The sequence below is a fragment of the Callospermophilus lateralis genome, chromosome 11 (genome assembly GCF_048772815.1).
Source record: "Callospermophilus lateralis isolate mCalLat2 chromosome 11, mCalLat2.hap1, whole genome shotgun sequence".
NCBI lineage: Eukaryota > Metazoa > Chordata > Mammalia > Rodentia > Sciuridae > Callospermophilus > Callospermophilus lateralis.
Genome location: NC_135315.1, coordinates 45072086 through 45097388, shown reverse-complemented (window position 1 = coordinate 45097388; position 25303 = coordinate 45072086). Strand labels below are relative to the sequence as shown.

The following is a 25303-nucleotide window of genomic DNA, read 5'->3' as shown; positions in this document are numbered from 1 at the left end:
TCCCAAAGCAACCTTATTTCGCATCTGACAGTTGGCGGAAAATAAGAGTTGAAAGAGTCTTAGGTACCGTGAAGCGCTAGTGAACTGTCACAGCAGGGAGAGATGAGAATGGAGTTCAGAAGCAGTTGTGTCAAGAAAACAGGAAGATTAAAAGGAGAGGAGGGGAAATGAACATGTCCCTCAAGCAGAAAATAAGAATTTGCCCCTTGCCCTTTATACAAATGTTTATGAAGTTGAAGAATGTTAAAATGGTAAAACATGCCCCATGCTTTAAAATATTAGATTCATGGAATTTGATTTTGCCTTTGTAATTGGCTTCAAGATAGAAGTCAACCTCATCTGGGCTGCTCACCAAGAGTACTTGCAGCACACAAGGGCAGCTCAGAAAAATGTCCTAGAGTGTACTAAAACATTAATAATGAGCATAGCTAGCAAAGCTCCCCATTTGCCACTCTGTCTTTGCCTTCTTCAACTTGCTGGGTTCAAGTTCCTGTTGGACTTCCCAAGGTCCTAACTCAAATGGGCATGTTACATACTGATTTAATTTACTTCTGCCACTATTATGATTAAGCGGTATAGCTAAATGAGACATAACTGTGTCATTAGAGTACAATAAATCTAGCATAAAGTGAAAAAGGTTAAATAGAATTATTCTTTAGTTCTTTCTATGGAGAGAAAAATTGAGATCTTATTTACATAGAAAAAGGACCTAGATTATTGACACAAATTTTCATGCTTACTTTTTAGCTTTTCCATTATCTCTGAATTTACAAAAGTGACATAGAAACGGCATGGGAGACTGTCTCCTTTAACAATGCATCTTGTGAAGAAAACAGTTTTAAATTCTTAAATGAAACTTTTGAAAAAATTAGTAGGGAAAAGATGAGTTACTCAGTAAATAGTACTGAATTGGCTGGGGGAAGAACTATCTTTACCTGCTTCATAAAATACATGCCAAAAAAATAAAGTTTAAACACTTGAAAATGAAACCATAAAATACAAACCCCTACTATCTCCCACCCTAGTTCCTCCTCTTCTTCTATATAGTCTCAAAAATGTCTAAACTAAACTATCTAAACAATCTAAAAAGTCCCTTTCCTTCTCAGGGACCAGGGAGGAGAGGAGGGTAAGGGAAAATGCTAGGAAACAATACTGACCAAATTCTATTGTGTGCATGTACCAATATGTAAAAATGAATCCCATTATTAAGTATAATTATAATGCACCAATTAAAAATATGGAAAAAAATGTCCCTTTCTCGGGGTCGTGTCTGCTGCTTCACATACTGGTGGAACAGGAAACAGTCACTGGTTTTTGCTGATTACACATATTCAATTTCTATAAAAAGGTAACTGAGCCAGGCATGGTACAATGGTGTATAGGCCATATTTTTTTTTTTTTTTTTGGTACCAGGGATTGAACTCAGGGAGGGGCACTCAACCACTGAGCCACATCCCTGTTTTGTATTTTATTTAGAGACAGGGTCTCACTGAGTTGCTTAATGCCTCATCTTTGCTGAGGCTATCTTTGAATCTGTGATCCTCTTGTCTCAGCCTCTCAAACTACTGGGATTACAGGTGTGTGCCACCATACTCATCAGTGCATACGCCTTTAATCCCAGAATTTAGGGATTGGAATTGGAGGCTGAGGCAGGAGGACTGCAAGTTTGAGGCTAGTCTCGGCAATTTAGTGAAGCCCTAAGCAATTTAGCAGGACCTTGTCTCAAAAAAAAAAAAAATAATAATAATAATAAAAAGGGGTTGGGGATGTAGCTCAGGGGTAAAGCACCCCTAGGTTCAATCTCCAGTACCAAAAAAATAAAAGTAAAATTAAAAAAGATACTTGACTCTTAGGAGGAAGTGGAAACAGTCAAATACAGAAAAGCAAAGTAGAAGAGTGGTTACCAGGGCTGAACACAGTGGCTCACACCTGTAATCCCAGCTGCTCTGGAGGCTGAGGCAGGAGGATCAAGAGTTCAAAGCCAGCCTCAGCAACTTAGTGAGGCACTAAGCAACTCGGTGAGACCCTGTCTCTAAATAAAATACAAAATAGGGTTCGGGATGTGACTCAGTGTTTGAGTGCCCCTAGTTCAATCCCTGGTACCCGCCCCCCAAAAAAGGGTGGTTACTAGGTATGAACAGGAGTGGGAACTGGGAGTTGAGTGTGTATGGAGTTTTAGTTGGGGAAGATGAAAGTTCTGGAATAGAGAGTGGTGCTGGAAGAACAAAACTGTGAGCAGATTTAATGTCACTGAGTTATGCACTTAAAAATGGTTAAGTAGCCAGGTGCAGTGGCATGTACTCATAGTACCCCATACTTAGGGGAGGCTGAGCCAGGAGGACTGCTTAAGCCCAGGAGTTTGAGACTACCCTGGGCAACATAGCAAGACCACGTCTCCCGAAAAAATAAATAACTAAATAAATAAAAGGAAAAAAAAAAAAAGGAAGAATGAACTGCTCAGTGGCAGAGCGCTCGCCTAGCATGTGTGAGGCACTGGGTTTGATCCTAAGCATCACATAAAAATAAACAAAAGTCTGTGTCCATCTACAACTAAAAAATTAAATTAAAAAAAAACAAATGTAAATTACTTAGTTACCTATTCTAAACAGCACATTTTTTTACATTTTAATATGTGAACTAAAATTAATGTTACCATAATATAAGTATAGCAATGATATACAGTCTTAACATTTATTTATTTAAACAGTACTAAGGATTCCACAGAGAGCCTCCCACATGCTAGGTAAACATTCTACCACTGACCTATATCCCCAAACTTTAAAAAAAATTTTATTTTCAGACACAGTCTTCTTACTAAGTTATCCAGGCTAGCCTTGAATTTGTGATCCTCTTGCCTCAGCCTTCTAAGTAGCTGGGACTACAGGCGCGTGCCACCAAATCTGGCATAACCCTTGGATTATTAAGATGCAATGAAACATCTAGCAAGTCTCCATTTAATAATAGCTACCATTTTCTGAGGGCTTACTATGCACCAGGTTCAAGGTCAAGTGCATTATTCCAGGAAGTATTAGTACTATGATGTAGACAGTACTATACCTTTTAAAAGATGAGAAAACTAAGTTTGATATGTAAATGAAGTACCCAAAGTCACACAGCTGGGAAGAGTAAACCTAATCTTGAGCTCAGGTTTATGTATGTCCATGCACATCACTATACGCAGTTAAGGGGGGGGAGGGAGAGGAAGGAGGGGGGGGAGGGAGGGGGAGGGAGGGGAGGGAGGGGGAGGGAGGGGGGAGGGAGGGGGAGGGAGGGGGGAGGGAGGGGGAGGGAGGGAGAGAGTGTGTGTGTGTGTGTGTGTGTGTGTGTGTGTGAGACTTGGGATTGAATCCAAGGCACTCTATCATCAAACTACATTCCTAGTCCTTTTTGAGACAGAGTCTTGCTTAATTATCTAGGTTGATTATGAACTTGCAATTCTCCTGCCTCAGCCTCCCTAGTCATTGGGATTATAGGCATGAGTTAATTTCAAATTTTAAACAACTAGTCCTGGCATTAATAAGTCTAATTATATAGAACATAACTAATAACCATGTCAGGAAAAGCTACTAATAGTTTAATAGCACATTTATTTATTTATTTATTTATACATACATACATCCCCTTTTAAAATATTTTATTTAGATACAGTGTCTCACTGAGTTGCTTAGGCCCTCACTAAATTGCTGAGGCTGGTTTTGAACTTATAATTCTCCTGCCTCAGCCTCCTGAGCCACTGGGATTATAGGCCCAACAAAAGAGCAATTCTTAACTCCTTCCTGCTTTGAACCATACTTGCAAATCTGGGATAAGAGACAGCCCCAAACAAATGGATAGTAAGAATCTTAGTGCATTCTAAATAGCAACCCCTCAATTAATGCACTGTGACACAGCAGCTGCTCATAAGACCTTACGTATATCAGTTTAAACTCAGCTAAAGTGCAATCTTTCTAAAAATCAAAATTATACTCCACAGCAGTAATGTTGAGACTCAGTTTCTGATAATCTTCTGCTTTATGCCACCTGCAAATCAAACCATTACAATAAGATGGATCAACATTATAATTCTTAGACTCTTGATCTATGCTGGCTTCACATCATTGGCTCTGACACAGAAGGGAAATATTTAAAAGCAGACTCTTTAGCCATGCCTGGTGATGGACACCTGTAATCCCAGTGACTCCAGAGGCTGAAGCTTTAGTAACTTAGTGAGACCCTAAGCAATTTAGAGAGACCCTGACTCAAAATAAAAGATAAAAAGGGCTGGGGATGTGGCTTAGTGGCAAAAAAAAACAAAAAACAACAAAAAAAAACCAGATGCCTTGATTTACCTGCACTCACACTTATCATTTTTATTATCTATTATAATAGTAGGTGAGTCATGAGCAGAGAAAAATTAGCTTATAGCTAATGGAGTATACAGAGCAACAAAAATCACAACTTTTACCAGCAAGTACTTTCTTTCTTTTTTTTTAATATTTATTTTTTAGTTGTAGTTGGACACAATACCTTTATTTTATTGATTTACATGTGGTGCTGAGGATCGAAAACCCAGGGCCCTTCATGTGCCAGGCAAGTGCTCTACCACTGAGCCACAACCCCAGCCCCAGCCCCAGCAAGTACTTTCTTAATACTAACTACAAAGAATAAATATCATAATTATAATATTCTGTTTACACAAAATAGACAAAATCAGTCTGAAAAGAATTCCAACTAATATCAGTAATAAAATACTAATAACTAAGAATTGGGGCTGGGGTTGTGGCTCAGTGGTAGAATGCTTGCCTTGAATGTGTAAGGCACTTGGTTTGACTCTCAGCACCACATATATATATAAAAAATAAAGGCTCATCAATAACTAAAATGAATAAAATAAATAATTTTTAAAAAAGAATTGTATAGTATACTTAAGTACAATATTATTAGCAATAGTATATCTGTACAGAGAATTTTTTTTTAAAAGAGAGAGAGAGAGAGAGAGAGAAGAGAGAGAATTTTAATATTTATTTTTTAGTTTTTGGCGGACACAACATCTTTGTTTGTATGTGGTGCTGAGGATCGAACCCGGGCCACACGCATGCCAGGCGAGCGCGCTACCGCTTGAGCCACATCCCCAGCCCCTGTACAGAGAATTTATACACAAGCATATACACTGACAAAATTTAGTGGTAAGTATGAAAGTTTTAAAATAATCCAATTCAGTATTATGTGAAGTATAAATTGTTTGAAGCTTTATTTCTTACACTTCAGAAATTCATCTTTACTTAATCTAGTAATGGTACTATATATGCATATTTTAAATTTCAACGCACATTTTGGAATCCTGCTTATTTCTGGGCTTGATTTAGTCAACCAATTTTACTGGTCACCTGACAAGTAACAGGTTCAGGATTATGTACTGGGAGGATATAAAAATCTGATTTTAGTTCTCTGCCTACTAACACAAATTTCCTTACTTTCACAATAGAAAATTAGAAACCATTACTGTGAATATACTACAAGGCAGCTGTAACAATATTCCATCATGGCCCAAAAATGTCATTGATCTGGTAACAATTCTATAATAAATAATCCTGAACAGCAAAATATTTTCCTATCCTTGTGCACTTTTATAGACTCTGAAGAAAGGGAAGGGCCGTTAAACTGGATATTGAGACAAAGGAAGTATTTTTCCACAGCTATAGATCTGACTTCAAGCAATAATTATTTTTCAGCATTTCCATCTCCATCTTTATCACAAACACTTTTGCCCCTGAATCATAAAATGTCCAGAGTAACCATTCAATTAAATACAACATAAAAAGCATTAGAAACCTGGCCAACGGTGATAAAAGTTGGCTACAGGCACACTTCCCTGCCCCTACTGCATTCAATGATTTCGCCAGGGATGCTAACTACTGCTTTACCTTAGCACTCCTTCTAAAAGCTGAGAATGTGATAACCAATGTGCTCATCTCAATAAAACTTTACTATTGCAAAACAAATGTGATATTCTAATTTAATTATTTGGCACTTTACCTGGTAAGTTCCAGTTTTCCCTCTCCAATTTAAAGCACCAAATTACTACTATTTGTGTAAGTAAAAATATCCATCAGGTTCCATTACTGGGAAGAGCATAGTGATGGCCTAGTTCCAAAATCTTGCCACTTTTCCTAAAAACCATACAAAGCAATAAGAACACAAAGCTATCCTATGTATTTGCACATATGTGAACACACACACATACCACATAAAAGCTGTATCTTTAATTTAGAGAAACTAGGACAGAGCAAACCTACAAATTTTTCAAATTATGTGAAAGTAAAGCCAATAACAGCACCAGTTAAGAAATCACAACAGTAAGACAGAAGCAGCCTGGATGATTTAAATGTAAAAACTAAAATGTGCAAGTACTAGAATAAGACATGAGCTAATGTCTTAATAACTTTGGAGTGAGGAAGACATTTCTAATTATGGCTCAGAATCCTGAAGTCATAAAAAATAATTGGCAAATCCAATTACATTAAAAAAATAAAAACCCTACCACATAGCAAAATAAAAACACCATAAGCAAATCAGTCAAAAGGCTCTACAATTCATATTAGAGACAAAGGACTAGACCCTCTACTTTTTTTTTTTTCCTTTTTATAATTCCCCTACTTTTATTTTGGCACTGGGGTTTGTAGTCTTTTTTTGTTTTTATTTTGAGATACATTCTTGCTAAACTGCCCATGTTGGTCTTGAACTTGTGATCCTCACCTCCTAGTCACTGGGATTACAGGTATGTGCCACCTCACCCATACCCCCTACTTTTTAAAGAACTCTTAGAAATTGAGAAGACAAACAACCCAAAAGAAAAATGGGCAATACAAGAATAGCTACTCCACAGAAAAACAAAAATAAAACCAAAAGGGTGCTTAAACATTTATGCTGATCTTGCTCAGAATACATGTTAAAACTACACCTAGATACCATTTTTCATCTATCAAATTTGTAAAAATTCAAAATATTAATAGTATATTATCTTGGCATGGCTATGAAGAAACCAATATTTTTGTGTACTTCTGGTAGGAATATAAAAATGATACTATCTGATATGAAGTAGAATATCTAATTGTATTTACCAGCCAGACACATTTAACAGTTAACTCAGTTATCTCATCTGTGGCAACCAAATCCCTTGAGTTCATATACCTGCCTATGTATGAAATTGTTCACTGTAGTAATGTTTCTTTTTTCTTAAGGTGCAAGAGATCAAACCCAAGGTTTCAGACATTTGCAGCACTGTTTTAATAGCCAAAGCATGGAAGCAATCCAAGTGTCTTTCAACAAGGGGATGGTTAAATAAATTATGGAAAAGCCACACAAATAATTAATTTAGAAAAAAAGAAGAAGAAATGCTGCAACATATAAAAGGAAATATCTGTAGGTTAAAAACTTTTTAAAAAAAATATTTTGATTGGTTATTGATGTACCTTTATTTATTTATATGTGGTGTTGAGAATTGAACCCAGTGCCTCACACATGCTAGGCAAGTGCTCTACCACTGAGCCACAACCCCAGCCCTAAAAAACGGTTTATAAGAGGATAAAAAAAGAGGGTGTGGTAATGTATACCTGTATCCCAGTGACTCAGGAGGTTGATTACAAGTTCAAGTGATTACAAGTTAAAGGTCAACTTTACAACTTAGCAAGACCTTATCCTAAAATAAAAAAGTAGAGGGGAAAAAAAAGAGAAAATAGTGCCATAATATGCTGCCTTGTAAGCAAGGTGGAGTACAGAATGATAATATATAATATTTGTGCTCCGTTATATTTACATAAAGAAATATATGAAGAACAAAAAGAAAACACTATAAAGGGCAGCAGTGCCATAGAGAAAAATAAAATCATATCATTTGCAGGAAAATGGATGAAAATTGAGATCATTATTTTAAGCAAAATAAGCCAAACTCAGAAGGTCAAGGGTTCTATGTATTCTTTCATTTGTGAAAACTAGAGAGAGAAAGAGGAAAAGGAAAGGGAGGGGGCAGGGATTTCATGAAAATCAAAGGGAGATTAGTAGATGAAAGGGAATAGGGGGTGGGAAGGAAGGACAGAGAAAGAAAGTGTTAGGGAATGATATTGGCCAAATTACATTGTTAAATTGTGTCCATGTGTGAATATGTAACAAAAACCCCCATTAATATGTAAAATTATAATGTACCAACAAACAAAATGTGGCCAGAAAAAAACATGGTAGTGGAGACAGTAGTAGGATAAGATTTCTCTGACTATATAATTTTATAATTTTGACTTCAGAAAACATATTTAGGCTGGGGTTGTGGCCGAAGTGGTACAGCAAGCACATGGGGCACTGGGTTCGATCCTCGCACCACATAAAAAATTAAAATAAAGATATTGTGTCCACCTAAAACTAAAAAATAAATACTTAAAAAATATATATATTTAAAAATTAAAACAAAAATTAATGTTTACTGAAAAAAAAATCTGATCATCTTTATTGTTTCAATTCAAAAATTATACATTTTAAAGGGCACATATGAAATAATGATAACTTCCAATTATTTGACATTCCCATAATGGATTCACCCACACAATCTACATACCTAAATATAATTTATACAGTAGGTAAAAGTTTGGTGTGAAGGTTAATCCTCAAAGTCCTGGATACAACAGAAAGAGGCTTCAGCTGGAAATCACCAATACTAACTCATTTCCTCAAGCAATTCACCATGTGACTTTGGGCAAGTTCCTTCCTTACCCTAACAACTGATCTCTAAAATTATTCCCTCGTTCTCCCATTCTGTAATTGTTTTCAGAATTGAAATCCAAGTTTCTTTTCCCTTCCTTTACTCTACTTAGGCAAAGGCTAGGACCAAGTTTTATTTATTTATTTATATTTTTTTAAGAGAGAGAGAGAGAAATTTTTTTTTTAATATTTATTTTTTAGTTTTCGGCGGACACAACATCTTTGTATGTGGTGCTGAGGATCGAACCCGGGCCGCACGCATGGCCAGCTGCACGCAAGCCAGGCAAGTGCGCTACCGCTTGAGCCACGTCCCCAGCCCTAGGACCAAGTTTTAGATACGATAACCACGACAGGATGTAGTTAGCCTTTCAGTACAAAATTTATCGGGTTCAACTTCATTTATCTTTAATCCAAAGAAACTATGAAAGGACTGGGGTGAAGCTCAGTGTACAGCATGGCATGTGAGAGCTTGTAAAAATAAAAAAGAGGGACTGGGGTTGTGGCTCAGTGGTAGAGTGCTTGCCTAGCATGTGCAAGACTCTGGGTTCGCTCCTCAGCACCACATAAATAGAAATAAATAAAATAAATGTATTGTGTCCAACTGCAACTAAAAAAATTTTTTTAAGAATTAAAAAGAGAGTGTGGACTGGAATTGTGGCTCAGTAGTAGAGCGCTTGCCTAGCACAGATGAGGCACTGGGTCCGATTCTGTGGCAACCAATAAATAAATAAAGTAAAGGTACTAAATGAAGTAAAGGTATTGTGTCCATCTACAATTTTTTTTTTAAATTTTTTTTTTAAAGTGTGAGAGCGAAAGTGTTAAGCACAGAAGAATAAAAATGAAGATGATACAAGAGTTCATTCATTGAGGGTAACTATACACGTAAGATGACATCTTTAAAGTCCTGAAAAGAAAATAAACTGTCTACCTAGAATTCTATTCTCAGCAAAAATATCTCTGAAAGCCAAAGGGAAAATATTTTCAGACACAAAAACTGAAAGAATTCGGACTGGAGATATACCTCAGTTAATAGAGTGCTTACCTTGCATGCACAAGGCCCTGGATTTAATCCCCAGCACTACACACACAAAAAACCAAAGAATTCACTACCAGTGGAAAGGATACCAGTTGGAAAAGTGGCCCTAGACAAAGGAATCAAAGAGCACTAGAAATGACAACTATATGAGTAAATATGTGACACATTTTCTTATTATTTAAATCTCTTTTAAAAAATAATTGCTTAAACAAAGACAGTAACAGGGGCTGAGGTTGTCACTCTGTGGTAGAGCACTTGCTTGAACACAGAGGAACTGAGTTTGATCCCTAGCACCACATAAAAACCAAATAAATAAAGATATTGTGTCATTCTACAACTAAAAAAAATTTTAAAAAAAGATAGTAGCAATGTATTATAGGATTTATTATACAGATAAAAGGAAAATTGTTGACAACCATAATACCAAGTTTGGAGAAAAGAAAAGGGAGATTCCTATACTATACATGAAGTAGTACATTATCACCCACAATAGACCATGATAAACTAAAATGCATACTATAAACCCTAAAGCACCAATAGAATAACAAAAAATTATAGTAATGAAGCCAATAAAGAAGAAAATAATCATAAAAAAATTCAACCAAAAAGAAAGTATAAAGAAAAAAGAAAAAACCAGATAGGACAAATAAAAGACAAATAGAAAGGAGAGACTAAACATATCACTAAGTTATATGTTATAACTATACAAAATATAAAGAGTCTAACCCCCAACCCATTAAAAGGCAGAAATTATCAAACTGGACAAAAAAGCAAGACCCACATATATACTGTCTATAAAAATGCATATTTAATATTTAGATGTATTTAAAAAATAGATTCAAATAAAAGGATAGGAAAAGATATAGCAAGCTAATATTAAATTTAAAAAAGGTAATGTGGCTTTGTTAGTATTAAAACAGATTTCAAAGCATATATTTTCACTGGGAATAAAGAAAGTCATTTCATAATGATAAAGGAATCAATTCATCAAAAGAACATAATAGGTCTAGATGCTTATACACTTAATAATGGAACTTCAAAATGTAGGAAGCAAAAGCTAACAAAAATTGCAAAGAGAGAAACTTACAATTGTAGTCAGAGTCTAAAATGAATCTCTCAAAAATAGAACAAGAGGAAATCAGTTAAGAATACAGAAACCTTGAACTACACTAACTTGACTTAACTGACAGAATACTCCATCCAATAACCAAAATACACCTTTTTCAAGTACACACATAATTTACTGAGACTATAATCTGAGACATAAAAATAAGACTAAATAAACTTAACAGGATTTGAGTCATAAAAGTATGTTCCTTGCCACAACAGAATTAAATTAAATATCATTAACAAAAAGATCCCTAGAAAACCTTTACATTTGGTAAAAACCACAAAGTCAAAGAAATTAAAAAGGGAAATAATAGTCTTTTGAACAGAATAAAAATGAGAATGTAACATTCCAGAATTTGCTGGATGCTGTTAGAGCAGTATTTAGGGGTAAATTTATAACACTATAACCTATATTAGAAAGAAGAAAGGTCTCAGTAAACGTAGCTTCCACTTTAAGAAAAAAAGACATCTAAAATATAATGTAAACAGAAGTACTAAAGATCAAAATCATAAATCACTACAATAGAAAACGTAACAGAAAAATCAATGAAACTAAAAGTTGGGTCTTTCAAATCAATAACATAAACCTCTAGTTAAACTGATCACAATAAAAAGAACATAGAGCTAGGGATATAGCTCAGTGGTAGAGCTCTTACCTAGCATGCACCAGACCCCAGTGGTACCACAAAACAAACAACAACAACAACACACACACAAAAAAAAAAAAAAAGAAAGAAAGAAAAGAAAAAGAAAGAAAAAGGAAAAACTAAAACAAGAAAAAAATTACCAATATCAGGAATCAAAGAGGTGATATCACCATAAATTCTACAGACCCTAAAATAATAATGAGGGAATATTATATATGAAACTACATATATGTATGTTTATAAGTACATATAAATCCATTTGATATTTTCTGCCTTTTAATTTATTTTAATTAACTAATTATTAATGTATTTATAACATTTAAACTTATACAGGCCAATAAATTCAAGAACTCAAATTTAATGGTTATATTTCTTAAAATACAATCTATTAAAGCCCACAGAAAAAGAAAAAGATAACCTGAATCACCTTGTATCTATCTGATTAAAAAAAAAAAAATGAAGTTAAAACCTTTTCGGGGCTGGGGTTATAGCTCAGTGGAAAAGCACTTGCCTAGTGTGCGTGAGGCACTGGGTTCGAGTCTCAGCACCACATAAAAATAAACAAATAAAATAAAGGCATTCTGTCCATCTACAATGACAAAATAAGTAAATAAAATTAAAAAAAAGAAAAGATAAATAAAGGCATGCTATCTGTCTATAACTACAAAATAAAAATAAAAATAAAAATCTTTTCATAAAAAGTAACAAGGGCTAGGGTTGTAGCTCAGAAGTACAGCACTTGCATGTGAGGCACTGGGTTCGATCCTCAGCACCACATAAAATAAATAAAAAATAAAGGTATTATGCCCATCTATTAAAAAAAATATATATATATGTGTGTGTGTGTGTGTGTATATATATATATATATATAAATACAGCAAGCAAACAAAATACATTGGGCATCTTTGGTGAATTCTACTAAACATTAAAAAAAAAAAATTTTTTTTAGTTGTCAGTGGACCTGTATTTTATTTATTTATATGTGGTGCCGAGAATTGAACTCAGTGCCTCACACATGCTAGGTAAGTGTTCTACTACTGAGCTACAACCCCAGCCCATCTACTAAATATTTAAGGAAGAAGTAATGCTAATTACTAATTCTATAATTTCTATACAAAACTCTTGGAAAATTTAAGAAGGAACACTTTCCAACCAATTCTGAGATCAGAGTTATTCTGATACCAAAGTCAGCCATAATTTAATGAACAAAAAACTATTGACTAATCTCTCTCAGAGATATGCAAAAATTCTAAAAATCAAATCAAATCAAGTAGACTTAGAAAAACAAATCCAACAATATGTAAAAAGAATAATACATCATAATGACACAAACTTATCCCAGAAATCCCAGGTTGGTATAGCATTAAAAAAAAAAAAAATCAATCAATATCATTCACTATATTAATCAAACAAAAACAAAACAAATCCCCCCACAATTATAATTATCAATAGAAACAGAAAAAGCATGACAAAATTGCTGAGGCTGGCTTTGAATTCCTGATCCTCCTGCCTCAGATTCCCGAGCCTCTGGGGTTACAGGTGTGCACCACCATGCCTGGCTCACACTTTTTAAAAACATTAATGTGCCCTAATCTTAAGAAAACACATTTCTCAATAATATTACAGATATCCTATAGTACCCTCTATTGTTATAACATCCTAGACAGTTGTTATTTTTTAGCCTACTCTAAGTGAATTTTACAGAGAATATCTGTTACATTTTCTTTTTCTTCATAGATCATTTCTTCAGTATTGAAAATAAGGCAGAATAACCTTGTTCCCAGATCCCCCAAATCATTGTGATTTTATTAAGACTAACAAACTGAATCCATAAAATAGAATCCTGGATCAATAAAGAGTTATTCTGTTGAGGGTACAAACTATAAAGAGCATTTTACCTTCATTATAGGGTACTGGATTACCAATTTTCATTCCAACTGTTTCAGCTGATTTCAAAACTTCTAAGTCCATCAAAATAACTACTCTCCTACAAGGGCAAAATAGAAACAAGATAGAATAAATTCAGAAGCATCCTAAATAACAAACTACTTAAAAAGCTTATCCTCAATAATCATTTTGATAAAAACTATTCTCCCTTTGTCAACTGTTTTTCATTGTTGAATAACTTGAGAAATATATGATATCAATTCCTACACAAATATTTCCTTTAATCTTTCACTGCATCATTATCAAGCCTTTTAATGATTGCAGGGTATTCACTTCCCATGTAGTCCTTTAATTAAAATGCTGCGTTCTTGCTACACACCATATCTTCAAGGAGCCACTGACATGATAAGAATTTAGATTATTAAACATGAGAGTATGTGGCACCAAAAGATTATGAATTCTCAGAAACATACTTATCTAAATAATTACAAAACCAATTATGACAGCAGGTATTTTAAAAAATGTAATTATTACCTATCTTTAAGAACTTACAGGCCTTTGACACATCTTTACCTCGGATTAAAATTTTTCAATAACTTTCCCAAAACCTTAGACCCCAAAAACCACTTTGATGAGTAAGATAAGTAACTAAAATAAAAACCTTTGACATGTTTTACAAGGCTTTATGTGGTCTGGCCTTTCTAACCTCTCTGGTTCAACTCACCCCTCCTGAGTTCTCTGCCCTCTAAGCCAACATCTTTCTATTCCTGCCATATGCCACAAGGCCTACCTCTGTACAGACTGCCCTCTGTGGCTTTTTACTCCCACTGATTCTGCTTCATCTAATACTTTTTTTTTTTTTTTTAAGTCTTTTTTTAGTTGGACACAATATCTTTATTTATTTATTTTTATGTGGTGCTGCGGATTGAACCTAGGGCCTGGCCCATGCTAGGTGAGCGCTCTACGGCTGAGCCACAACCCTAGCCCTCTAATACTTTTAACCTCTCATCTCAAACATTATTATATCAAGAAATAATTCTCCAGTCTCTCATTTAAATCAGGTCTCCTTGTTCTACTCTTTGCTATAGCTATGATTTCTTTTTTTCAGAACACTCCTGTTAGTTTAATTACATATTTATTAGTAATTATTTTATTATATATCTCTCCTGGACAGGATCTCAATAAATTCCCCAAGACCTTAAACTTGATATCCTCCTGAGTAGCTGGGATGACAGATGTGTACCACTGCACATGGCTAAGAATTCTTTAGAAAGTATTTACAAAAATATTTCTGAATAATATAATGTCTGATATTTACTTCAAATTTTTAGAGGAAAGAGGATGTGGAAAGGAGTACACAAAGCAAGATTGGATATCAGGTAAAATACGAAGCTAAAAATGGGCTCTAATGGGAACTCACAATACCACTGTATGGTCTTTTTTTTTTTGGTACTGGGATTGAACCCAAGGGCACAGTACCACTGAGATACATTCCAAGTCATTCCTTTAAAAATTTTTCTTTTTTTTTTAATTTGTAGGTGGACGCAAAACTTCATTTTATTTATTTATTTTTGGGTGGTGCTGAGGATCAAACCCAGTGCCTCAGTGCTAGGCAAGCACTTTACCACAGAGCCACAACCCCAGCCCACCCAGGTCCTTTTTTATTTTTTATTTTTGAGACAGGGTCTGGCTAAGTTGCTGAGGCTGGCCTTGAACTTGCAATTCTCCTACCTCAACGTCCCGAGTCACTGGAACCACCATACCTGGCTCTACTGTTTTAGACATTTAAAATTATTTAGAATAAAAACAGATTAAAAAAGAGAGAGAGAGAAAGGAAGCTAAGAGGATTACTTTCTAAGGCAGAATTTACTTTCTAGGAATGAAAGAACAGTTCATTATTAGATAATCTATTAAAATAATTCATAATGCTAAAAGATTAAAAATATGATTGTATGAAAATACAGTAAAAGCTTTTTTAAAAATTCAAGAGCCATTGCTAACAAAACCCTGAATAACAGAAGGACCTAAAAAATACCCTGAACATGATAAAGTGCATGCATTTATGTGATAAACACTATGGTAAGCACTAAGCATTTCCATCAAAATCAGTATACAAATATGGTAGCCACTACCACCAATACTGTCTAACTTTGATAGTGCTAGCTAATTCAATAAGATTAAAAATAAACAAAATGAATGACATAAATATCAAATAAGGAGATAATACAACTGTGTATCTAAAAAATCCAAGAGCCTTTAAATGGATACATACCATATTCTTACATAAAAAGGCCTCCTAACATCAAATATTACATAAATGTAACACAATTATTTGTATTCCAACACAATATTTGCTTGTTTTTTCAAACTCGATAACAGAACTCTAAAATTCATATGGAAGAATAAAGATGAGGACTGCTAAGAAAACATCTGATATTTACTTCAAATTTTTGTAAACTGAAGTAAAAAAAGGAATATATTCTCAAAAGATACTACAATACTCTACAGAATCTGATATTTTAGCTGAAACTCTATATCACATAATTACAAGGTTGGCTAGGATATGTGGAAACTTCCACACTCATATGCTGCTGGTGAGAAGGTATATCAGTAAAGCTGCTTTGAAAAATAGTTCAGTAATTAACATCTGATCCAATTTTCATTCAGAATCTATAGTGACTAGTTCCAGGATACCACTTAACACAATCTAGTAATGTCTTTATCATCTATATTTTTCGGGTAAGAAAACTAACATACTGAATTAAGTTTCTTTCATAAAGTTATACTTCTAGTAAGAGGTAGGGTCAGTATGTAAAATGCAGGTTTGTTCAGTCTTTGAAGTCTGTGCTCTTAAATGCCTCATATTTGTTTAAGAAATTAAAATTATTTAGAATAAAAACAGATTAAAAAAGAGAAAGAAAGGCTATGTAATGTTTTGAACAACCAATAAAAAAAAAAAAAAAGAAAGAAAGGTAAGAGGATTATTTTTTAGGCAGAATTTACTTTCTAGGAATAAAAGAACAGTTCACTATTAGATAATCTATTAAAATAATTCATAATGCTAAAAGATTAAAAGATTTTTTCCCTTAAAATAGAAATATTTAAGAACCAGGCATCTGACACACTCCTGGAATCCCAGCTAGTTGGGAGGCTAAAGCAGGAAGATTGCAAGTTCCAGGCCAGCTTCAGAACTTAGTGAGACCCTTAGCAACTTAGGGAGACTGTCTCAAAATAAAAAATAAAAAGGACTAGGAATGTAGCTCAGTGGTAGAACACCCTAGGGTTCAAAACACAGTACCACTACCAAAAAAAAAAAAAAAGGTAGTAAAATAAAGCAGATCCCATGGGAGTGGAACTGATTCCTGACTGGAGAGAACAGGCATTGAAGAGTTTCCCAGGAAGGACGGTACTCAATTCCAGCAAGGTCCTCTACCCTTTCCCATAATCATGTCCTAAAGGACAGAAAATGGATGGAAAGCACAGCTTAAAACACACAAAGGTGGCCTGGAGTGAAAGATAACAGGTCTCAAGCGACAAGATTGGCAAGAAGGCACACCTAGCATAGTTAGAGCAAACAGCAAGTCTGGACAGAAGTGTCCACATGAAGCACAAACAAGACAAAAGGAGACAACACAGCAATACTGCAAGACAATAATGCATAAAAATGAAAGGAACAAGGGAAGCGAAAAGACAATGAAAGAACCCAGCCTGGAAGAATGCAGAGGCCAAGAAAGGAAATGGATACTTCCCAAAAGTGATTCACAAATTAAATAAGACTGAATTAAAAAAAAAATTTACATATATACATACATACATGTGCCAAAAGATTAGGTGAAACAAGACACAGAACAGGGACCTTTTTAAAAAGTTAAGAAATTATTACACATCTAATACTTAAAACATAAACATCAAAGGAGAGAAGAGAGCTAAAAACTATTATGTTGAGAAACACTGATGTAATCCAACACATATTAGAAAAAGGATTGAAGCACACTAAAGACTTATATGGAGAACAAAGTTACCCAGGAATTCAATAAATTACACAGAAAACAGCATAAGGGAATAACACAGAAAAAAACTTCAAAATAGAAGAACTAAATCTGCAGACTGAAAGAGCATACCGTATGCCGGCAGAGGGTGGGGACCGATAAATCAGAAAACTGATATTGAAACATAACCAGGTAAGTAACTGAACATAAAGTATAAAAATAAACAAACAAACAAAATAAAAGTATTGTGTCCTTCTGCAACTAAAAAAATATTTTAAAAAGAAAAGAAAAAAGGCAGAAATTGCCAAGCACGGTAGTGGACATCTATATTCCCAGCAGTTTGGGAGGCTGAGGCAGGAGGATCTCAGTGGTTTGGGAGGCTGAGGCAGGAGGATCTCGAGTTCAAAGCCAGCCTCAGCAACATTGAGGTGCCAAGCAACTCAGTGAGACCCTGTCTCTAAAATAAAATACAAAATAGGGTTAGGGATGTGCCTCAATGGTTGAGTGCCCCAGAGTTCAATCCCTGTACCTACTCCCCTCCAAAAAACAGCGTAAATGCAGAAATCAGAATAGGCTGGTCTTGACTTCTACGGATGAACATTAAAATTCTGAGGGTAAAACTACAGTGGAACTCCAAAACAGATACCCAGCCAGGTTGTCATTCTAGAATAAAGGCAAATAGATTGGTATCAGGGAACAGGAGTATCCCAGGAAAAAAAAGTTTCTGAATTAAATCAAACTAGTCAAGAGAATCAAAATTAAGGAGGTAAAGAGAAGGAAGGCTGGCAAAAATACAAATGTCCTTAAATTAATTTAACAGATTTTAAAACCACTTTAATCCTTTAAATTTGTTTATACATTTTGTCTTTGTTAGGTGGGAGAGCAGGAGAGTTCTACCACTGAGCTACATCCCAGCCCTTTTATTTTGAGACAGGCTCTTACTAAATTGTAAGGGCTGGCCTTGAACTTGAGATCATTCTGTCTCAGCATCAGGATTTACTGAAATGACAAGCATGCGCCACCAAGCCTGACTTCTTTAAATCTTCCCAGAAATTCACAGAAGTTTCTTTCTTCTGGTAAAGAAAAATTTGTCTGATTAAACCAGTTCCTTCCATTCATTTGTGTTAAATCACTTAAAAAAACTTTAAACTAAACACAGTGTGAAACTTTGAAATTTTTAGTTCAACTTCCTAACCACAATAAAATCATCAAAATTAGGAAATTAAGCTGGGTGCAGTGGTGCAAGCCTGTAATCCCAGTGACTGGGGAGGCTGAGGCAGGGGGATCAGTTTCAAAGCCAGTCTCAGTAATGGCAAGGCACTAAGCAACTCAGTGAGACCCTGTCTCTAAGTAAAAAAAAAAAAAAAAAAAAGGGCTGGAGATGTGGCCCAGTGGTCAAGTGCCCCTGAGTTCAATCCCTGGTACCAAAAAAAAAAAAAAAAAAAGGAATTAATATTCATACTTCTATCTAATCCCCATAACCCACTCCAATTTCATCAACTGTTTCAATGATGCCCTTTTTTTTGGTGGGGGGACTAGGGATCTAACCCATGTGTACTCTACCACTGAGCTACACCCCCAACCTTTTTCAGTTTGAGACAGGTTTATCAAACAGGACCCTCCTGCCACAGCCTCTCAAGAGGCTGGGACTACAGGTGAGCACCATGCTGCCCAGTTGGATGATGCCCTTAATAGCAAAAAGATCTAGTTACATTTAATTATCACATCTCTTTAAACTCCTTCAATCTGCAAGTTTGTAAATTTTTCTTTTACTTTCAAGTTTGAAATTCTGAAGATCAAAGATCAGTTATTTTGTAAATATCCCTCACTTGCCTGAGGCGTCCTCATAATTGGATACAAATTATATACCTTTGGCAAGAATATGACAGAATAGTTTCTGAATTACTACTGTATTCTACTAAGTGACACATGATGTTCACTTGTTGCATTACTGGCAATTTTATCAGTGACATTAGAATATGTCAGGTTTCTTCCCTGTTAAAATTTCTTTCTAGGGCTGGGGTTGTGGCTCACCTAACATGCATGAGGCACTGGGTTTGATTCTCAGCACCACATAAAAATAAAATGAAGATACAATGTCGGGCTGGGGTTGTGGCTCAGTGGTACAGCGCTTGTCTAGCACAGGTGAGGCCCTGGGTTCCCCAACACCACATAAAAATAAATAAATAAAGATTTTTAAAAAATATATAATGTCCATCTATAATTAATATATATATATATATATATATATATATATATATATTTTTTTTTTTTTTAATTACTTTTTAGCTGAGCACAGTGGCACACACTGTAAACCCAGCAACAGGGGCCTGAGGCAGGAGGATCACAAGTTTGAGGTCAGCCTCAGGAACTCAGCAAGGTCCTAAGTAATTTAGGAGATTCTCTCTCAAAATAAGAAATTTTTTAAAAAAGGGCTTGGGATACAGCTCACTAGTAGAGCACCTCTGGATTCAATCTCCAGAACTTAAGATTAAAAAAAAAAGAAAAAAAAAAAACTTTTCTGTTTTTAATTAATAGTTATGTTGTTAAGAGGTACTTTAATTCTATAAATATCTTCTTATCAAATCTTCACCCACTTGTTTTAGTATTTGTTGTAGGTTGAATAATGATTCCACAAAACATACCCACATCCTAATTCCTGGAACCTGTGAATGTTACCTGATATGGCAAAAGGGGACTTGGCAAATGCAACTAACTTGAAGGCTAAAATGAGAACATCATCATAGAAGGGTCATAAATGCAATCACAAGTATCCTCATAAGAGGGAAACTGAGAATTGACAGGCCAAAGAGAAGGCAATATGACAATGGTGGCACAGATTGGAATGATGCAGCCATAAGTCAAGAAATGCCAGCAGCCACAAGAAGCTGGAAGAGTCAAGGACTGCATTCTCCCAAAGCTTCCAGATGGAACACACAGTCTGCTGACACTAGTGAAACATCTCAACTTCTGAACTCCAGACAAAATAGTTTGTTGTTTTATTTTGTTATTATTTGGTAAGTTTCTATTGCTTTAAAGCACCAAATCTGAGGTAGCAGCCACTAGAAACTTAACCAGCATTTACCATGAATCAGTCATTACCATGATGGTAGCCAAATGCTGATTTTCTAATTATACAATTCCTTCATTTTTTGTAAGATGGCAGTCTGTTATAAGAAAAGTCTTTCTATTCCAATCACATACATTCACTCATTTATCTATCCAGGATTTATGAATTCCTATCTCCTCCAATAGGCTTAAGTCTGTTACTATCTTGATTTTTAAGTTGTCCCAATTTGGCAATTTTAAGGCCCTGACACCAGTTTCTGTCATTTTGACATGACTTCCTTACTCTTCTAGAATAATAAGATATTTTAGGATCATCTTAGAATTTTCAAGCCCAATCACATAAAAGGAAAACACATACAATTATGTATAGTACACAACTCCTGATAATAATAACAACTATATTACTAAGTTTATGTATTTACTATACTTTAAAAAAATTTTTTTAGTTGTTGACGGAGCTTTATTTTATTCATTTATTTATATGCAGTTCTGAGAATTGAACCCAGTGCCTCACACTTGTGAAGCAAGCACTCTGCCACTAAGCCATGACCCCAGCCCCTATGTACTATACTTTTTATTGTTAGAATGTACTCCTGATTACTAGAGAAACAAGTTAAATCTAAAACAGTTGCCATGCTATGCTAGCAGCAGCTTCATTCTTTTCATGTTTATATCTCTTGACTGCACCAAGAAGCCACATCCAAACCTCTCCCATCTAGGCTTGTGTAAATATACTCTATGATGTTCACACAATGACAAAATTACCTAAATGCATTTCTCAGAACAACCTCAGTCATTCTTTTTTCTTATTTGTAATGCTGGGGATTAAACCCAGGGCCTCCTGCATACAATCTACCACTGACCTACATCCCTAGCCCTGAAGTATCACAATCTTTAAGTGACATGATTAAAACTTTCAACTTAGAATTTGACACCTGATAAAACCAGCTTAACCAAAAGTCAAAATAAAGACATTTTTACAGAATAGTTTTATCATTCAAACTCTCCCTTTAAGTTTCTAAAAGATGTGCTTTAGAAATTGACCAAGTTGGGGGCTGGGCTGTAGCTCAGTGGCAGAGTGCTTGCCTAGCATGTATGAGGCACTGGGTTTGATCCTCAGCACTATATAAAAATAAACCAATAAAATAAAGGCATTCTGTCCATCAACAACTACAAAGAAAGAAAGAAAAAGATATTGACCAAGTCCAGCATAGTGGCACACATCTGTAATCCTAGTGATTAGAGAGGCAGAAACAGGAAGATTGCAAGTTGGAGGCCAGCCTTGGCAACTTAATGAGATCCTGTCTCAAAAACAAAACAAAACAAAGGTTGGGGATATAGTTCTGTAATAAAGCATCCTAGGGTAATAGAAGACCCTAGGATTCAATCCTCAGCAATTAAAACAAAACAAAAAGAAAGAAAAATTGAACCAAAAAGGAAGGAGTGTGGCTAAAGAGGCAAAGATGAGCTAACAAAATATAAGCAACCCTCAATAGGTGCTGACTCTAGGAGAGAATAAAGTTAACTGGAGGAAATAAAAAACAAAGTTGAACCTTCAATCCAAACAAAGTTTTAAGACTTTTTTTCTTTTTAACCATGGTAAAAACACATAAAAATATGACATGCTTTAGAACCTATGTTCACTCAAATATAGATCTTTTTTTTAATTTAAGAATTACCCAGGAAAGCAGAAATAGAATATAAAGCTTACAAACCAGTAGGGGAAAAGGAGGAAACTCAGTCAATCCCAGACAGGAAGAGAGAAAAATTAAAACAAAAAAACAAACAAACAAAATACAGAAATATAAAATTAGAAAAAAAGAATCAACACCAATTAAATCTCAAGTTGAATTTTATACCTATATGCGATTTATAAAAGTCATTCAAAATTTACAACAGAAAGTTAAAAGTTAAAAGAAGGATAAGCTGGGTGTGGTGGCACAACCTATATAATCCTATCGACTCAGTAGGCTGAGGCAGGAGGATCACAAGTTTGAGGCCAGCCTCAGCAACTTAGCAAGGCCCTAAGCAACTTAGCGAGACCCTGTCAAAATAAAAAATAAAAAAGTAGAGGGATTGGGATGTGGCTCAGTGGTTAAGCACCCCTGGATTAAATCCCTAGTACCCCCCAAAAAGAAAAAAAACAAATACAAGGATAAAGATACACCTAACAGAAATAAATTGAAAAGCTGCTTGGAAATATACAGATAATTTAACATACATTGATATATCCTTAGTCATATGGGAATGCTTGTCATCTTTGCATCTCATGTGTTTTGGTTACATCTTGTAATTGAAAAACTAGACAGGAAAATAGAATATAAAGCACCTCCCCTGTAAAATGAATCATTTAGTAAAAGGATTAAGTTTTGTTCCCCACTGTACTTCTAGCATATAACATCTACTTGGGAGGCTGAGGCAGGAGAAGCACAAGTTTCAAACCCAGCCTCAGCAGCTTAGCAAGACCCTGTGTCAAAATTTTTTTAAAAATGCAAAAGGCTAGGGATGTTGCTCATGGTAAAGTTCAATACTAGCACAAAAATAAATAAAATTAAAAAAAAAAAAAAGACTCAAAAAAAAAAAGGGACATCATTAGGGCTGGGGCTGAGGCTCAACAGTAAAGCGCTTACCTAGCACATTCGAGGCCCTAGGTTCGATCCTCAGCACCACATAAAAATAAATAAATAAAATAAAGGTATTAAAAAAAGAAACAGCTTTTAAATAAATAAAATAAAGGTATTAAAAAAAGGAACAAAAAATATGTCTTTTTGTTGTAGTAAGTGACTTCTTCTCTTCATTAAAAGATACTAAAAACAAGGAAGAAATTAGAAATGAGGTCTGGTGCAGTGGCACAAACTTTTAATCCCATCAACCCATGAGGTTAAGGGAGGAGGATCACAAAGTTTGAAGCCAGCCTGGGAAACTCAGCAAGACCCTGTCTCAAAATCTAAACAAATAAATATAGAGAGCTGGGGGTATAGCTCAGTGGTACAGAATCTCTGGGTTCAAAGCCCAGTATCAAAAAAAAAAAAAAAAAAAAGAAAGAAAACGAAATTAGAAAAAATTGTAGTTATGCATTCTGCTTTGATCTGCTCTGAGATTTCCGATTTGTTGCCATATTTCTCTTGATACCACGTTTTAGACACCTGAGCTCAAACTCATTACTGCCTTTAAAAAATTCCTAATTGAATTTTGGCATCTAATAAAATTCTCTGTTCAAACTCCATTCTATAATAAAATAAAACAGAAAACATAACACATACCTTCCATCTTTCAGAGTGTTAACAATAAATCGGTTAATTTGGCAAATACAATTACTGGACAACCGTTCTTCCTCAACAAGAGGGTTCAACTGTGTTGCCAACATAAAAGCTGAAAAGCACAAAGATTACTTTAGCCTCTAAAACAATTTAGTCTTAAGAATCTGAAAGCTAATTACAAAGAAAAAGAATGACTTAAATATGGTCCTATTCAAGGACTAATCAGATTCTGCCTACTCAAAAACAGTATAATCAACTATGTGTTCAACATCTGCTGCTATTCTTAAATGTATATATTTCTTAAAGGGCCAAAATTAATTATTTTCATTATTTAGGTTTCTTGACAAAAACTAAAAAAGTCTTTTCTAGGTCTTTCACATTGTGACTAGAGATAGCAAGCCCTTATTCTGAAAATTCTTTCCTGTCTTCCTTTTAAAGCTTCCTACACGGAAATAAAATCCCCAAAAATGCAAGTATAGGACAGCTAACCCATCACAGTCACTAAATGTCAATATCATCCTTAGGGAAATTAATCAAAGAAAACGTAGAGCACCAGTTAGTGAAAATTAATTAAGCCAAGTGGCAGCTTTCCACTACATCCAGTCTATTGTTAGAACACTCTCCAAGAGCTGCAATTCTGAATAAAGTGCACAGTCAAGCAAATGCTGACTTCAGGAAGGTGCTAAAATATTGAAATCTAAGTACTACTTGTACTTTTATTATTTAAATACAAATTCTTAGATTTATATATCATACTCACATGACAGAGTGTTCAATCCATCACTCATAAGCAGTCGATAGCGCGGTGGACTATTCCCTGTTGTGATGGGACGGATGTTCTAGGACAGAAAACTTGATTCATTAGCCAGATTTGCCGCCCAATCCCCAAAGATAAGTAAACCTTAGTGGTAGACAGTGGGTTTGCCATTAGTTCAACATAAAATGAGGGGCTGGGCTTGTGGCTCAGTGGTAGAGTGCTTGTCTAGCACATGTGAAGCACTGGGTTCAATCCTTAGCACCACATAAAAATAAACAAATAAAATAAAAGTATTGTATCTATCTTCAACTAAAAATATTTAAAAAGAAGAAGAAGAAGAAGAAGATAAGATTCTCATTCTTTTACCACTTAAACCTAAACAAAGGAAAAACTGGATTAGATTTTCCCACCAACCTCTCTCCTCAAACACAATACAGACCAATACTTCTGTGTTCCCTCTTCCCTAACTAAAATTTGGCTGAAAATCATCCCCAAAGTAATAATAATTTAAAAAAACAAGGTACCTATTTTATACAAGATAATATATAGGAAACATGCTAAAAATAATAAATAAAAATTTAAAAAATCCTTGAATTGCAGGGGCTTACAATTGGGATGGAGATGGAAGCAGAAAGACACATGCAATAAATGCACCTAATGATATGGGGCAGAGCTGATACATTTACTTGAACTTGAAGTTCATTTTAGGTATCTCTCTGCAGGTTACACATAAGGCAGATTTAAACAAGATAAGTCTAAAAGCAAAGTGACAAATAAGAATTGTACTAATGCATTACAGTCATCGACCAACCATGGAAAA

At 34.9% G+C, this 25303-nt stretch overlaps 1 protein-coding gene across 1 annotated transcript in view; it reads right to left on the bottom strand.

Moving 5' to 3' along the window:
* Positions 1–25303, bottom strand: part of Rpa1 (replication protein A1) — a 54733-nt gene that overhangs the window by 23420 nt on the left and 6010 nt on the right. The window contains exons 3-5 of the mRNA XM_076870208.1: positions 24487–24565; positions 23730–23838; positions 13420–13508 (exon numbers count right to left, since the gene is read on the bottom strand). Coding sequence (XP_076726323.1) covers positions 13420–13508; positions 23730–23838; positions 24487–24565 — 277 coding nt within the window. The remainder of the gene's footprint in view (positions 1–13419; positions 13509–23729; positions 23839–24486; positions 24566–25303) is intronic.